The 15,634-nt window shown below is 53.8% G+C and overlaps 1 protein-coding gene across 1 annotated transcript; it reads left to right on the top strand.

The window, feature by feature from the left end:
• Nucleotides 1-2,212: 2,212 nt before the first annotated feature.
• SLC2A1 (solute carrier family 2 member 1) lies at nt 2,213-14,640 on the top strand. Its single transcript, XM_021537847.2, has 10 exons — nt 2,213-2,296; nt 6,609-6,701; nt 9,797-9,957; nt 10,089-10,329; nt 10,648-10,810; nt 10,890-11,077; nt 11,169-11,273; nt 11,373-11,474; nt 11,712-11,915; nt 12,927-14,640. Exons 1-10 carry the CDS (start codon nt 2,279-2,281, stop codon nt 13,122-13,124), a joined length of 1,473 nt encoding a protein of 490 aa, XP_021393522.1. The 5' UTR covers nt 2,213-2,278; the 3' UTR covers nt 13,125-14,640.
• Nucleotides 14,641-15,634: the final 994 nt, after the last annotated feature.

Below are 15,634 nucleotides of genomic sequence, written 5' to 3'. Positions count from 1 at the left end.
GCACACGCACACACTGCAGCACACGCCAATCATGCTGTGCACACGCAGTGACACGCAAAAATATTGGCACACAGTTACACACAGAGGTGAGCACACACACACAGCTGCACTCACACTCACACACACAGAGCTGTGCACACTCACACACCTGCACTGACACACTCACACACACCTGCACTCACACTCATACACAGAGCTGTGCACACTCACACACCTGCACTGACACACTCACACACACCTGCACTCACACTCACACACCTGCACTGACACTCTCACAGTGACAGCCACCCCCCATACGTGCAGCTGCACGTGGGCCTGTGCTTGTACACTCACTCACACGTGTGTGCACGGTGACACGCACACAGACACACACGTGTGTGTGCACGGTGACACACACACACACATAGACACAGACTCTTACACACACAGACACAGGCACAATGACACACAGACAGACACACAGACAGGGACACTCATACACACACACTCACACAGACATGGACACACACACATGGCCATTCTCACACTCTCACACAGAGACAGACACACAGACAGACACACGGACACTCACACACAGCCACATGGACACTCACACACAGACAGACACACAGACACACAGACAGACACACAGATGCACAGACAGACAGGGACAGACACACAGACACAGACACACACACACACAGACACTGTCACACTCCTGGCACTCACTGTCTCACACAGACACACAGACGGACACACGGACACTGTCTCACACAGACAGACACACACAGGGACAGACGCACGGACATTCTTTCACTGTCTCACACAGACAGACACACAGCCACAGGCACCGAGACAGAGGCAGAGACACATGGACACAGGGACAGACACACGGACACTCACTCTCCCACAGACAGACACAAAGACAGACAGACACGGACACAGACAGACACACAGACACATGGACACTCACTCTCTCTCTCTCTCTCTCACACACAGACACACGGACATGGACACACGGACACTCACTCTCACACACAGACACATGGACACACGGACAGACACAGACAGACACATGGACACACAGACACACATACAGACACACGGACAGACACAGACAGACACATGGACACACAGACACTCACTCTCACACACAGACACACAGACGGACACACAGACAGACACACGGACACAGACAGAAGCACAGACACATGGACACTCTCACTCTCTCTCACACACAGACACACTGACATGGACACACGGACAGACACAGACAGACACACGGACACACGGACACTCACTCTCACACACAGACACACAGACGGACACACAGACGGACACACACACATGGACACACGGATGGACACACGGACACTTTCTCACAGACACATGGATGGACACACAGACACACAGATGGACACAGGGACACTCTGTCACAGACACTCAGACGGACACACAGACACACACGGATGGACACACGGACGGACACACGGACACAGGGACAGACACACGGACGGACACACGGACACACGGACAGACACAGGGGCAGACACACGGACACACGGACACACGGAGGGACACACGGACACACGGGTGGACACACTCATACATATGGATGGACACACGGACACACGGACAGACACACGGACACACGGACACACGGACGGACACACGGACACACGGACAGACGGACACACGGACACACGGCCGGACACACGGACAGACACACGGACGGACACACGGACGGACACACGGACACACGGACGGACACACGGACACACGGACAGACACACGGGCGGACACACGGACACACGGACACACGGACAGACACAGGGGCAGACACACGGACGGACACACGGACACACGGACACACGGACAGACACACGGACAGACACACGGGCAGACACACGGACACACGGACAGACACACGGACACACGGACAGACACACGGACGGACACACGGACACTCCCGGACCCCCTCCCCTCCCCTCCCCTCCCCCCCCGCCCACGTGCAGCCCCGCACGCGCCGCCGCCCCCCGCGCGCGCCCCCTCCCACGCCCCCCCCCCCTCCCCACCCGCGCGGGGGGGGGCGCGCTCCCCCGAGGCCCCGCCCCCTGCCGCGAGCGCCGCCGAGGCCCCGCCCCCCCGGCCGGCGCCGGCCAATGGGCGCGCGGCGCCTCGCGCCGCCCCCGCCCGCGCTCTTAAGCGGCTCCAATGCCCGGGCGGCGGCCGCGCCTCCGCCCCGCTCCGCTCCGCGCCCCGCGCCGCGCTCCGGGCCCGCCGCCCTCACGGCCCCGCCATGGACACCGGCAGCAAGGTGAGCCCGCGCCCCGCCGCCCTGCCCCGCGCCGCCCCGCCGTTCTGCACCCGCAGCCCTCCCCGGAGAGCGCCCGCCGCCCGCCCGCGGGCTGCCCGTTCCCCCTGCTGCCCGACCCGATCATGTCCCTTTTAACCCCGTTCTGGGAGCCGGGGTTTGGCCCCAGAGCCCGGCAAAGGCTGAGGGGGCTTTAGGGGGACCCCCCCCGGTCCCCGCGGCTCGGCCGGGCTCGTCCCGCCCGGAGCTTCTGACCCAATTCCTGCCGATTTATCCCAAACTCGGGAGCATTCAATGCTCCGAGCGCTGCCGGGATCCCGCAGCACCCTCCCCATCCCAAATTAATTCATTTGCATTTAATTTAGGGGGTAAAATAAAAGCCCTGAACGATCCCGCTGGTTAATTCTATCAGGTCACTGACATCGACCCCCATTTGCTTCGTCCCAGCCACCAAAATATTCCCGTCCCAATCTAGGAATGGTTGGGATAAATCCAACTGCTTTTGGGATTTTTTTGGGGGGGGGATGAAGGAATGTGTTAGGAAATTGGCTGCGTGGCGGCACGAAGTGTAATTAACCCAAAAAACCGTGATTTTTATCCTAATTAAAGATGCCACGATCCCTCTTGGTATTTCCCCCCCCTGGAAAACTCTCCCCTGTCCTCCCGCACGAAATACAGATTTTTCTTTAAATTTAAGGGTCTGTATCTATATGCCCTGTGCATTCTGCTCCGGTTTCCCGGGATGAGGGGTGGGATTGGGAACGTGCCGGCCGGCAGCGCGGCGATGGGGGCAGGAATTAAAAGGCAAATTTGCTCTCATACCCAAGAAATGCGACGCATTAACTCCCGGCTTCCCGAGCCGGAATCGCCTTCCCGCTGCTTCCCCAGCTCTGCGACCCCCTCCCCGCCTTGGATGGATTTGGGTTAGAAATTATTAATTTTTTTGGTCGAGGTAATTAATTGCAGGGATGATTTGCCGAGCGCTGATGGGTGACGCTTCCACCCAGAGTGTGTTTTGCATGGAGAAACAAAATAAATGTATTTTTCGTGGAACCAGCTGGCGGTCGGGAGGTGGGGGACAAACTCCCCTCCCCAGCCCCCTTTGGATTTAATAATTAATATTATTAACGCAGGACGTGTGGCTGTGCGTGGCACATTCCGTGTGTTTTTTTCCAGCTCGTTCCATGCAAAAACGTCTCCCGTGCTTGGTCGCGGTTGCACAACTCGCCGGGATTGTGTCGCCGTCCCCGGGTGACCTTTAAGTAGGGAAGCAAAATAAATAAAAAAACCAAATTCCGCCGCTCCGATGCTCCTTGCCCTCCCCTCGCCCGTTCTCTCCCCCAGCCCAGATCCCACGGTGCTGGTGTGACCCCCAAACGCTCTGCCTTTAAATCCCCTCCTAGGCTTTGGGGTGGATTTTTCCTGGTTTTTGGTGGCGGTGGGAGCTTTTCCCGGGTGGGGAGGGGGCTGCAGCTGTGTTATCCATGTGCCCTTGCTCCCGGGAATGTGCAAATGGGGAGCAAGGGGCTGCCCACAGCCCCTCTTCCATCCCCGGCTCCTTAAATCCTCGTTTAAACCCTCGTGGGTCTTTTTAGTGGTGTCTTTGTCATGTGGATTTTCCCATAAATTCCCTCCTGAGACCCCCTTTTTAACTGTCATTTGGATTTTTAATTTTTCTTGCTCCATGGGACAGACAGCATCCCAAAATTCTCCATGCTGGAGTGAAAAAAAAACCCGGGATGTCCTCCTGGGACCTCTGTTTTTTTTTTTATGTTATTGCTAATTTGCTTTTAGAGAAATAATTAATACACTGGATCCATGAAACAATCAGCATCCCAAAATTGCCCAAATCCTCCTGCACTGGAGTAAAAGAAGTTGAAATTCCCTTCTGGGACACTTTAAAAAATATTATTTAGAAGGAATTATGATTTCCTTGTTTTTCTTGAGGCAGCAGCATCCCAAAATCCTCCGTGCTGGAGTGAAAAAGTTGGAATTCCCTGCTGGGCCACTCTATCAATATCTTTATATTAATATTTGAATATTACTGTTTTGCTTTTAAAGGGATTATTCATTCCCTTGATCCATGGAGTGGGCTGTATCCCAAAGTCCTTCCAGGCTGGAGGATAAAAAAGCACCAAAAGGGTTAAATATAAAGTTGTAAAGCCGAAGGCAGCAGGTTTGGGGGGGCCCTGTCCCCCTCTGGATCCTCCTCGGAGTGTCCTGGCTTCCGTGTTGGAGCTGGGGAGGAAGCAGGAAGCAGCTAAAAAGAAAACAAATAGTGTAAATTTATTAAAAGCTTGTCTTTCCTATAACATAGAGGAATTATTAGGGATAAAACCAGGAGTTTGGGGTCTAGCCAAGCTTCAATAAGTTTGTTTTATGGAAATAAGAAGGAATTTGTCCCAAAATTCCCGATAAAGATGCTTTATCCTGCAAGGGGTTAAAAAAAATCTCCCCACAGCCCCACGTGGGATTTGGCAGGAGCTGCCTGGGCAAAGCTGTCCTTAAAAATCGACTTTTCCCTTTATTTAATTATTTCCCCCCCCCAGAGTTGCCTTTAATGGCGAAGTTCAAGCCGAAAGGCTCCCGGATCGGAGCCGGGCAGCGTGTTTGGGCTGGGAAGGAAGCAGAGGAGCTGACTCACCCTGACCCTCCTCGGGTTGAGCCTCCCAAAAAACCAATCTTCCTGCCATTTTACCCATCTCATACCTCCAAACTGCTGGAATTTAATGAAAACACAAGAGGTTTTTCTGCTGGAATTTAATAATTTTTTTTTTTTTAGTAGCTGTGAAAAGTGAAAAGTTCCTTTCTTCCAAATGTTAACGCTGAAGAATGAGTTTTGAGACGTTGTTTTAAAAATTTTTTTTTTTTTTTTTTTGGTAGTGGCTGGTGTGGGTACATCAAGCTGTTGTTACCTCTCACCTTCCTGGAGCAAAGTTCATCTGGCTGCTGCATCCCCATCCCTGGAGGCATGACTCACCTGAGCTTGCCCTACCTAGGGGAGCGCCTGGCAGCTCCTGGGGTGCCCTTTAGCCAGGAAAAGGCAAAATTAGGGCACAAACGCATCAGGGTGATCACCCAAAAACAAAGGAAATTCATCCCCAAACCTTCTAATGCCCTCCAAACCCACTTAAATCCCCCAAATCTCTCATTTGTAATAAGGTTTCCCCAAGCAACAGGTGTTTTTAGCATTTCCATCCTAGGTTTTTGGGGGATGGATAAGGTCCCAGTTAGAATTGTGGGATTTTTGGGGCTTTTTCTGTGTTTTCTTGTTTTGGGACACCGTCAACTTCCCAGATTGTTTGTACCCTCCCAAACACCGAGGAGGTGTTTTCTCCTCGAAGCACCGACCAAATCCAAGTGCCAAAACCTCCCTGATTAGTTGTGTTGGGGCCAAGCCTAATTAATGAGCTTCATTAACGGGCCTGGCTTCGTTCCCTCTGCTTTTCCCCTGGGAACTTTCACGCGGAGGGAGGCGGTGGCCGGAGTGGCAAGGTCAGGGAGCAGCACTAAATCCATTCTTTATTAAAAGAGGTGAATGGTTCTTAAATATAAAAATTATCCTTCTTGTGGGGGGAGTTGGAGTCACCTCCCCTCATTTAGGCAGAATATGAGATATCGATCCCTTGGGAATATTAATCCAAGACACCCTGGGAGCATCCTTGGGGTGACATGTTGGTACTTAGGGGAAAACCCCTCCCACCCCCCTCAAATGAAGGGTTTTATAAATTTCACGTGGCTCATCCCAAAGCTGATTAAGTGGGAATGTCGGATCCTGGTTCTAGTGCCGGGAAAATCTCCTGCCTGGGATAATTGGGCCGCTAACGAAGGTGGCCCAAGCACTGGCCTGCCCTGACCCTGCTCCCAAACAAGGCTCTGATTGTTGCTCTGGCTCAGGCGGGAGGAAGAAGAGGCCTGGGAAGGCTTTGCCAACTACTCAGGGTTTTGCTCAGCGACTCTTAATTAGACTCTGATGGCTCCCTGGAGCATCCTCGGTGCTGGCCCGGAGCCTGGTGGTCACACAGAGCCTCCGAGGGGACCCTTGGAGCCCTGATAACACCTCTGACCCACTCCCGGAATTCCTGGAATCCCCCAAACCATGGGATTTTCCAACCCCCAAAATGACATTTTTGTCACTATTTTCCCCCCCTTTGCGCCAACACCAGCGTGTTTTCTCTTTTTATTCTGAATATTTGTACTCGCCGCCTTCCCGGTGTCCCGTGCAGCAGCCTGGTCTCACTCTGGTGGGAGAGGCAGGGCTGTGGGGAATCCCAGATTTAACCCCTTTTCACCCCTTTTCCCTGTTTTCTGGCAGATGACGGCTCGCCTGATGCTGGCTGTGGGAGGAGCAGTGCTGGGCTCCCTCCAGTTCGGATACAACACTGGTGTCATCAACGCCCCGCAGAAGGTGAGCGCTCCCAGAACCCTCCAGAGGGAAATTCCATCCCCTCTGTCACAAAATTCCACCCCCCTCAGCCCGTGTCCCAAAACAAAGCAGCCTCTGCTGCCAGCCTGGCTAAAATAGTACATCCCGCTAGGCAGCTTAGGGCTGTAATGGGATTTGAGAGGGAGTTATTTAGCTCCAGCCTTCCCAGGAGAATTTGTTTCCTCCTTGCTTGGCGCTTTTGTTGGGAAAAATCCCAGCAGTTGCCTGCAGGATGCTCTCTGGGTGTGGCCGGTGGAACTTTTCACCTCGGCTCTTAGTGAAGGTCTGGGAATTAATTAAAGGTTTGAGTCACCCCGAGTGGCTGCTCTGACCAAGAGCTCTGGGTTTTGCATCCCAGCACGATGTCTTGGGAGGAGAGAGAGTTGGCTGGGAAGTGCTGTAAGTGGGATGGAGTGCAGGAGGTGTTGGCTCCTCCTCTCATGTACTGCCAGGACCCTCCTGCTGCTGCAAAACATGACTTTTCCCAGATTTGGTGGCTGCTTGAGGTGTTAAACACTTGGAAAATAAGCTCAGAATTCCAGTTCTGAGATGGTGCTTGCTGTGCTGGGATAAGGTGTGGAGGGACAGCTTGAGCTCTGTGGGAGCAAAGCTGTCCCTGAGTGTCATCACCCCAAAGAATGCAACCCACTGGGGCAGCATCCAGCTGCCAGAGTTTAATCCCATCCCAGTGAGTGCTTCTGGAATGTCACCACAAGCATTGAGAAAACTCCTCGTGGGATAGAAAACCCTGTGGAAAAACTCCCCAGGCCCCCTCGGTATGGGAAGAGGAAAAAGCCAGGGATTTGTTCATGGTGTTGCATTGCATAGTATTAAATTCTATGTTCAGTTCCTGGCTGCAGCTTTCCCCCAGAGCCTGCAGGGTGCTGCTGAAGCCTTCCTGCAATATCCCAGTGTCTCCTTGCCTTCACAATCACTGGTCTGACACGGGGGATGTCCCTGAGCACGCTGCCTGGGAGATGGGCCACGGAGCAGCACTGGAGCTGCTGGAGTTGGGAAATCCCTGGGATTGCACTGAGGAACTGCTGCCCAGCATCTGCCCTGGCTTCCCTGAGCTCTGGCAGCGTGGCAAGAGGGGATGCTGTGCTCACCACCTTGGTCAGAGCCACGTCCCAGGAGGAGCTTTGGTTCCCTGCACTGAAGGATTTCTCTCCATCTCTCCCAGCTGGCTGCTCTGGGTGATGTGGATGGTCAGGAATCAGCTCTGTGCTTCCCGTGGGACCCTGCAGCCCCCAGCAAATCCAGACACTCATGATGGGTGTTGCCACGGTTTTCCTCTTGATTTTGGGGATTAATCCCTTGGGCTCAGGCCAGGAGGAGCCACATGGTGCCGGATAAGTCACCAGTGTTGAGGGGAAGGATTTGGGATCCTCTGTGGGAGCATGAGGAGGGGTAGGATGAGGGTTTTCCTGGGCAGCAGGATGTGCTGGACACAGGGGCTCACCCAGTTTTAAGGATGGGGACACATAAAACATTGGGATAAGGACACATTACTGTGCAAGATGGAATGCTTTGCACTTGGAATGGGGTGCATTGGGATAAACTGGGGCACAGCTGGGATGCATGGAGGTGCAGGACTGGGACAGGAATGCCTCAGGATGCATTGAGGCACAGGATGGGGATACAGTGGGATAAACTGGAGTGAAGGGTCGGGATGAGAATGCACAGGGATGCAGAGTTGGGATGGGGATGCATTGGGCACAGGTTTGGGATGCACTGGTATTGAGATTCGTGGGGATGCATCACAACACTCAGCTGAAAAGGAGGGGAAAACAATTTTTTTTTCCTTCACCTTTTTCGCTTTAAACCCATTTTTTAACTCTTTCTCTCCCAAAAAACCATTGGGTTCTTCAAAGCATCTTCCCTTTTTTCAGGAGGAAGGGCCAGGAGGGGCTGTTATTTCCAGATACTCCCTGGGCCTACTGAGAGCCTGAGCCAGCCCAGACTTCTCCAATTATCCAATCAATTATTTATTTTGGGAATAGTGGTACAAGAGGGAAAAGCATCCAAACCCCTGGGTGAAACAGAAGTGAACAAAATCACTTAAATATAGAAATTCTAATGGTTTACATGCTTTGGAAGAGGAACAACTTGGCAAAATAATGAATTGGGATTTGTACCCAGCCCAGTGTATATTTCTTGCAGTGTCTCTGCTAGGGCTCCTGTTTGGGCTTGGATTGATGGGAAAATGGAAAGTAAAGCACCATGGTGTAAACAGTGAATTGGGAGTGAAGCCATTCAGAGCAGCAAAATCTTGGAGCCACCTGAGCTCCAGCAAAGCAGGGAATCTCTGGAATTTCTGCTCATTCCAGCTGGGCTTGGTGGGGTGTTATGGAGCCCTTTGCTGTGGTGGTTTGGGGATGGGTGACCCTTAAATGATGGTATTATAAAGGATTTGGGTTGTAAGGAACCTTTAGAGGGTTGTTTAGGCCACTTTCCCAGCCATGGGCAGAGACAGGAACTTGGTGAAGCTACCAGTGATGGGCTAGCTTTAAAAATACATCAAAAGTATACAAAAAGTATGTATTTTGTGTAGAAAAAGATGCAAAATTGATATAAAACCACCTAAAATTCACAAACCAGGCAGTTCTTGATGTTTCAACCCAAGGCCTGTGCTGGGTGTTGGCATCGAGGTCCTGCAGAACCACGGCAGAGATCTTGTGTTACGGAAGTCTTGGGGGGAAAAAACCTGGAAATAGAACCCCACGAGTACCCAAGGGGATGGGAGCTGCCCTGTGTTCCTCCCCTTCCTCTGCAGGGCCGGTGCATCTCTGGCTCCTGCCCTGCCCTGGGGAGCAGCGTGACCTCCCCGTGCCTGCCCGGCGAGTTTGGCGTCCGTCTCTCTCCGGGCAGGGCGAGCCCAGAACCCGTCGGGCCGCATTTCCCCCGCGTATCCCAGCAGGTTCCCTCCCTTGGGCAGGAGCCCAGCCTTGGCCGGCGGCTCCGGTGACGCATTGTCTTGTGAGCCGCGGTGGCCGCGGGGACCCGTCCCTCCGGTGGCCCGGCCGGAGCGGGGGCTGGGCCTGACGCCCGCTCTGGGTTCTGTCCTGGTTTTCCAGGTGATCGAGGACTTCTACAACCGCACGTGGCTGTACCGATACGAGGAGCCCATCAGCCCCGCCACCCTCACCACGCTCTGGTCGCTCTCCGTTGCCATCTTCTCTGTCGGGGGCATGATCGGCTCCTTCTCCGTGGGGCTCTTTGTCAACCGCTTTGGGAGGTGAGCTCCGAGCTGGTGGGTCCCGTGGTGGGGAGGCTCTGCTGCCTCACCCCGCCCTGGCGTTCCACACTGCTCAGGGCTGATGTTTGGGTTCTCCTGGCGTTCCTCACCTCTCCTCCGTCCCTCTCCAGACGCAACTCCATGCTGATGTCCAACATCCTTGCCTTCGTGTCAGCTGTGCTCATGGGCTTCTCCAAGATGGCTTTCTCCTTTGAGATGCTCATCCTCGGCCGCTTCATCATCGGCCTCTACTCTGGCCTCACCACGGGTTTCGTGCCCATGTACGTGGGTGAGGTGTCCCCTACTGCGCTGCGGGGGGCCTTGGGGACCTTCCACCAGCTTGGCATCGTCCTGGGCATCCTCATCGCACAGGTGAGCACTGGAGAATGTTTTGGAGGGGTTCCCCCTTCTTTTGATCCTGACGCTCCTCAGGACCTGCAAGGATGAGGTGCTGTGGATCTGAAAACCTTTCAGGTGGAGCTGGGAGCTCAGTAGGAGCAGGATGCTGTGGAATCTGAAGGTTTGGGATGGGTAACATCAGGATACTAACATCTCTTGGCCACCTGGAAGCAGCACAGGAGTCCTTCCAATGGCTGTTCCAGCTTGGAGCACACCATGAGTTGCAGAGTTGTGTCCAACCAGGACTTTTCCAGCTGGGATGGGTGGCTCAATCCCTCTACTCCTCCTCAGGTGTTTGGTTTGGACTTGATCATGGGAAACGACTCTCTCTGGCCGCTGCTGCTGGGCTTCATCTTCGTTCCTGCCCTGCTGCAGTGCATCATCCTGCCCTTCGCCCCCGAGAGCCCCCGGTTCCTGCTCATCAACCGCAACGAGGAGAACAAAGCCAAGAGTGGTGAGTGGCCCCTCTGCAGGGCCCATCCTGGTGCTCCAGAGGGTCCTGGACATCTCCTGACCCCACCTCTCCCTCTCAGTCCTCAAGAAGCTGCGAGGCACGACGGATGTGAGCAGTGACCTGCAGGAGATGAAGGAGGAGAGCCGGCAGATGATGAGGGAGAAGAAGGTCACCATCATGGAGCTGTTCCGCTCGCCCATGTACCGCCAGCCCATCCTCATCGCCATCGTCCTGCAGCTCTCCCAGCAGCTCTCGGGGATCAACGCGGTCAGTCTGGGTGGGCTCTGGATGCCAGGGGTCAGCTTGGTTCACCTACAGCTCCAGGACCTGACTTGTGGCACCTCCCTGCCCTTTGTAGGTCTTCTACTACTCCACCAGCATCTTTGAGAAGTCGGGGGTGGAGCAGCCTGTCTATGCCACCATTGGCTCTGGTGTGGTGAACACTGCCTTCACGGTGGTCTCGGTGAGTTCTGGCCCCCCTGGGTGGGGGGAAAGGGGAGGTGGGAGAAGGGGCCTTTCCTGCAGGCTGGGGAGGTGCTGATGGATCATGTCCATCTCACAGCTCTTCGTGGTGGAGAGAGCCGGACGCAGGACCCTGCACCTCATTGGGCTGGCAGGGATGGCTGGATGTGCCATTCTTATGACCATTGCCCTCACGCTGCTGGTGAGTGCTGGAGAGGCTGGGAGGAGGAGGAGGAGGAGGTTGAGGGATGGTTGGGGAGGAGGAAGGGCTTATTCCTCCTTGAAGTGACGGCTGAGCCCTCAGTCTCTATTGTCACATCTCTCCTGAGCTCCTAGAATTCCAGCTTCCAGCTCATGGCTCCTGTGCCAGCACCAGCTGAGGTGTCCAGGTGCCATGTCCCCTTCATGGCACCAACCTTCTCCCTCTCCCTTGGCCTAGGACCAAATGCCCTGGATGTCCTACCTCAGCATTGTGGCCATCTTTGGGTTTGTGGCCTTCTTTGAGATCGGCCCGGGCCCCATCCCGTGGTTCATCGTGGCGGAGCTGTTCAGCCAAGGCCCCCGTCCCGCTGCTTTCGCCGTGGCTGGGCTCTCCAACTGGACCTCCAACTTCATTGTGGGAATGGGCTTCCAGTACATTGCGGTAATGATGGCTGGGGATGGGGGTGGGACTGGGGACACGGGGATCTGGGAGTCCCACAGGATCCCAGCAGCCCAGGGGAATCTCAGTCCCAGCCTGTCAGACTGTGCTGGCTCAGGGTGGATCCAGATCCCAGTTCTGGATCAGGGATGGAAGCGGTGTCCAGCTAGATCCTGATGCTGGATCCCCGTGCCAGACTCCAGTGCAGGATCCCATTGCTGGATCCTCCTGCCAAATCCAAATCCCGGGTCTGGTTGCTGGTTCCTGGTGCTGGATCTCATTACCAGATCTCGGTGGAGCCCTGGTGTCAGATCTTGGTGCCAAATCCTGCTGCTGGATCCAGTGTTGAATTCCAGGGTCACATTCTTGAGCCCTAAAACCTAAGCTGAGGTGGTTTGGTTGGGTTAAGATCCCTTGGGAAGAAGGACTTGGGGCTGGAGGAGGATCTTGACTCAGTGTTTCTTACAGAACTTGAGATGTTCCTTGAAAGGAGGACCTGGGTTTTGGATGGCCATGGCAGGGTGGTACCAGCTGGTCCTTCAACCATGGCCCATCACTCTGTGTCCAGAGATGGGAACAGAGCTGGGGAAGGCTCTGGAGCACCAGGAGCTGCTGGGGAGGCTCAGCCTGGAGAAAAGGAGGCTCAGGGGGGACCTTCTGGCTCTGCACAGCTCCTGACAGGAGGGGACAGCTGTGGGGGTGGGTTGTGCTCTGCTCCCAGGAAACAGGGACAGGAGGAGAGAACCCAGCCCCAAGCTGTGCCAGGGGAAGTTAAGATTGAATATTGAGAAAATTTCTTCATGGAAAGGGTGGTCAGGGAGGCGATGAAATCACCATCCCTGGAAGTGCTCAAAAACATGTGGATGTGGCACCTGGGGCGTGGGTTAGGGGTGGACCTGGCAGTGCCGGGTTGGTAGCTGGACTCAGTCTTGGAGGGTTTTTCTATCCTCAACACCTCCACGATTCCGTGACCTCCATCCACGTGCTCACCTCCCCTTTTCCCTTCGATCCCAGCAACTCTGCGGCTCCTACGTCTTCATCATCTTCACGGTGCTGCTCGTGCTCTTCTTCATCTTCACCTACTTCAAGGTGCCGGAGACCAAAGGCCGGACCTTTGACGAGATTGCCTCGGGCTTCCGGCAGAGCGGGGGCGGCCAGAGCGACAAGACCCCGGACGAGTTCCACAGCCTGGGCGCTGACTCGCAGGTGTAACCTGGACCCCGGCGCCGCCGCCCCCCGCGCGGGGGGACTTTCCAAACACTTTGTACAGACCCCAAGCAGGAGGGGAGTGGGGGGGGGTCTGGCTCCAACACCCCTTCTCCAGCCTCCCCCAGTGCTTTACTGGGGACAGACTGACCTATTTTATTATTATTATTTTTTTTTTTTTTCTGCTAGGAACGAGTTTTATTTTATTTAATTTTTTTAGTTGGTTTCGCGTCCAAGATTTCAAAGCCGATAGGCGTTTTAAAACCCAGCCATGCAGCCCCCACCAGCAGGAGGGCAATTCCCTGTTTTTTATCGACGACGCGATAGCTATTTAACGGAAAAATCACGTAGAGGAAGTTTTTAAAAAAGCTGGAAACTTATTTTTTAACATTCTAATCATAGAGGAAAAAAAAAAAAATCGCATAAATTGACTAATATTTTTTTTAAAAAAACAACAAAACCTACCAAGGAAATGAGTCATTTTTTTAAAGTCTCCTTGATTTCAAGCCCTGCGGTGGGCTCGCGGACGGGGACCTCCCGCCCGGGGCAGCGCGGAGGACGGAGCCGTCCGGATGGATCGGTTGGAAAGGTCAATCCATTGTCACAGGCTCCTCTCCTTTCGCCTGAATTCCAGCTGGGAGGGGGAAAAACGGGAGAGGGGGGGATGTGATCTTGTTGAATTTTGGGATTAATCTCGGCAATATTTGCCCGACAGTGAAGCGCCAGCGGCAGCCGCACACGACAACATCCCCCTCCATCACCACCCCCATCCCAGGACTCACCAAAATCCAGCACCGCATGGATACAGCTGTTTCCTGCTCTGTGTATAGACTGGAAGATATTTATATTATATATATTTTTGTTCAATGGTTGTTAATAGTAGACATTTAAGTTATAGCGTTTCTGATTTGACAAGCCAAGTACTGTAAATATTCTTGGAGTATATTCACACTGTATAATGCATACAAAAGGTACAGAAAAAGGTTATAGTTTCTATAGCAACTAAGAAAAAAAAAAAGCTTGTACATGGTTAGGATGACTTTTGTATAGTTCTGCACTGTAGTTGTATCTATTGCACTGAACTTCAGGCTGTAGTATATTAAAAAAAAATACACATGAAAAATACTGTCCTTTTCAAACAAAACTGAAAACACACACAAAAAAGCATTTCTCTGAGTGCAGCTGGTGTGGGAGCTCCTGGCACATTCCCAAAGCCACAGGGAGGGTTGTTTTTTTGTGTCATTTTCTTGTTTGTTTTTTTTTTTTTTAATAGTATCTTTTTTAAAATGTATTTGTTTGGTTTGGAAGTGATGACACTTGACCACACATGAAAGAAAATAAAGGGGCGGGGGGGGGGGGAATAAAATAAATATCTTTAAAAATGCCCATTCTCAGCTGGTTGTGGCACAGCCTCACCAAGCTGTGGGGGGGGGTATGTGTGTGGTTTTTAAGCAAATCCCTGCAGTGAAGTGCCAAGGGGAAGGTGTGTGGTGTGAACAATAAAGGAGAATGTGAGCAGCCACCCAGCCCCAGTGTCCTGTGCCTTTATTTCTCAGAGCCAAACTTTCCCTGCCCTGCCAGGGCTGGGGGGGTGTCTGGGAGTGCGTGTCCCTGCAAAGCTTTTCCACCACGGGAACGACTCACCTGGTTGCAAAATACCTGCTCTGGGTGTACAACCAGATTTTAATTGCCTGCAGCAGCCTGGGCTGGGATCGTGGGGGGACCTGGCTGGAGCTGTCGTGCCCTGTGGATCCCAAACCTGCTCCTCTTGCCCAGGACAGAGCCTTGGTGCTGCCACGAGCACCTGAGCAAGGGAAGGGAGGGAGGAGGTTGCTGCTGCTCCGTGGATTTGGTTTTCTTTCTCCTCCAGCTGAGAAGGTGCCGAGAGTTGCAAGCCTGAACACTTTCAGGCAAAGAAATGCTGATCTTGGTCACTTCAGGCTTTTTTCTATCTATTGAAGCAACTTTTTGCCCTGCAGGGCATGGCTGTTGTAGGAATCGCTCCTGTAGTGTCTTTAAGAGCTTCCCCAGAATGTTCTTTCTACGCCCAGGGCTCCTCTCCTCACTCTGCTGTTTCGTTCCTGGCTCCAGGAGATGCTCAGCCCTGCACTACCTTCATTTCCAGGCTGGGCTTGTTTTGTTGAACATTCAGAGCAGCCACACGGCCCTGCAGGCTCAGCCTGGGAGCACTGGAAGGATTACAGCCAAGACCAAGCTCCAAATCCCTGGTGACCCAAATCCTTGTGCCCTGGGGCACTGTGCCAGCAGGAACAGCTCCCCAACATCCCCCACCCCACGGCGGTGATCATTCCAGCCCCTTCAGCATCCCCTGCCCCTCGGCGGTGATCGTTCCAGCCCCTCCCAGCATCTCCCAGCCCATGGAGGTGGTTATTCCACACCTGATGAGGTGGAGAGTCCAGCAGCATCTCCCACGAGAGTGCTGCGAGGTCTCCCAGCCCTTCCCCAGGCCTGAGCTGTGCACCCTGAGCAGCCTTATCCCACCCTCTGCAATGGAA

The sequence above is a fragment of the Lonchura striata genome, chromosome 24 (genome assembly GCF_046129695.1).
Source record: "Lonchura striata isolate bLonStr1 chromosome 24, bLonStr1.mat, whole genome shotgun sequence".
Classification (NCBI taxonomy): domain Eukaryota; kingdom Metazoa; phylum Chordata; class Aves; order Passeriformes; family Estrildidae; genus Lonchura; species Lonchura striata.
Note: the sequence above shows the minus strand (reverse complement) of the source record. Positions and strands in the feature narration are given on the sequence as shown.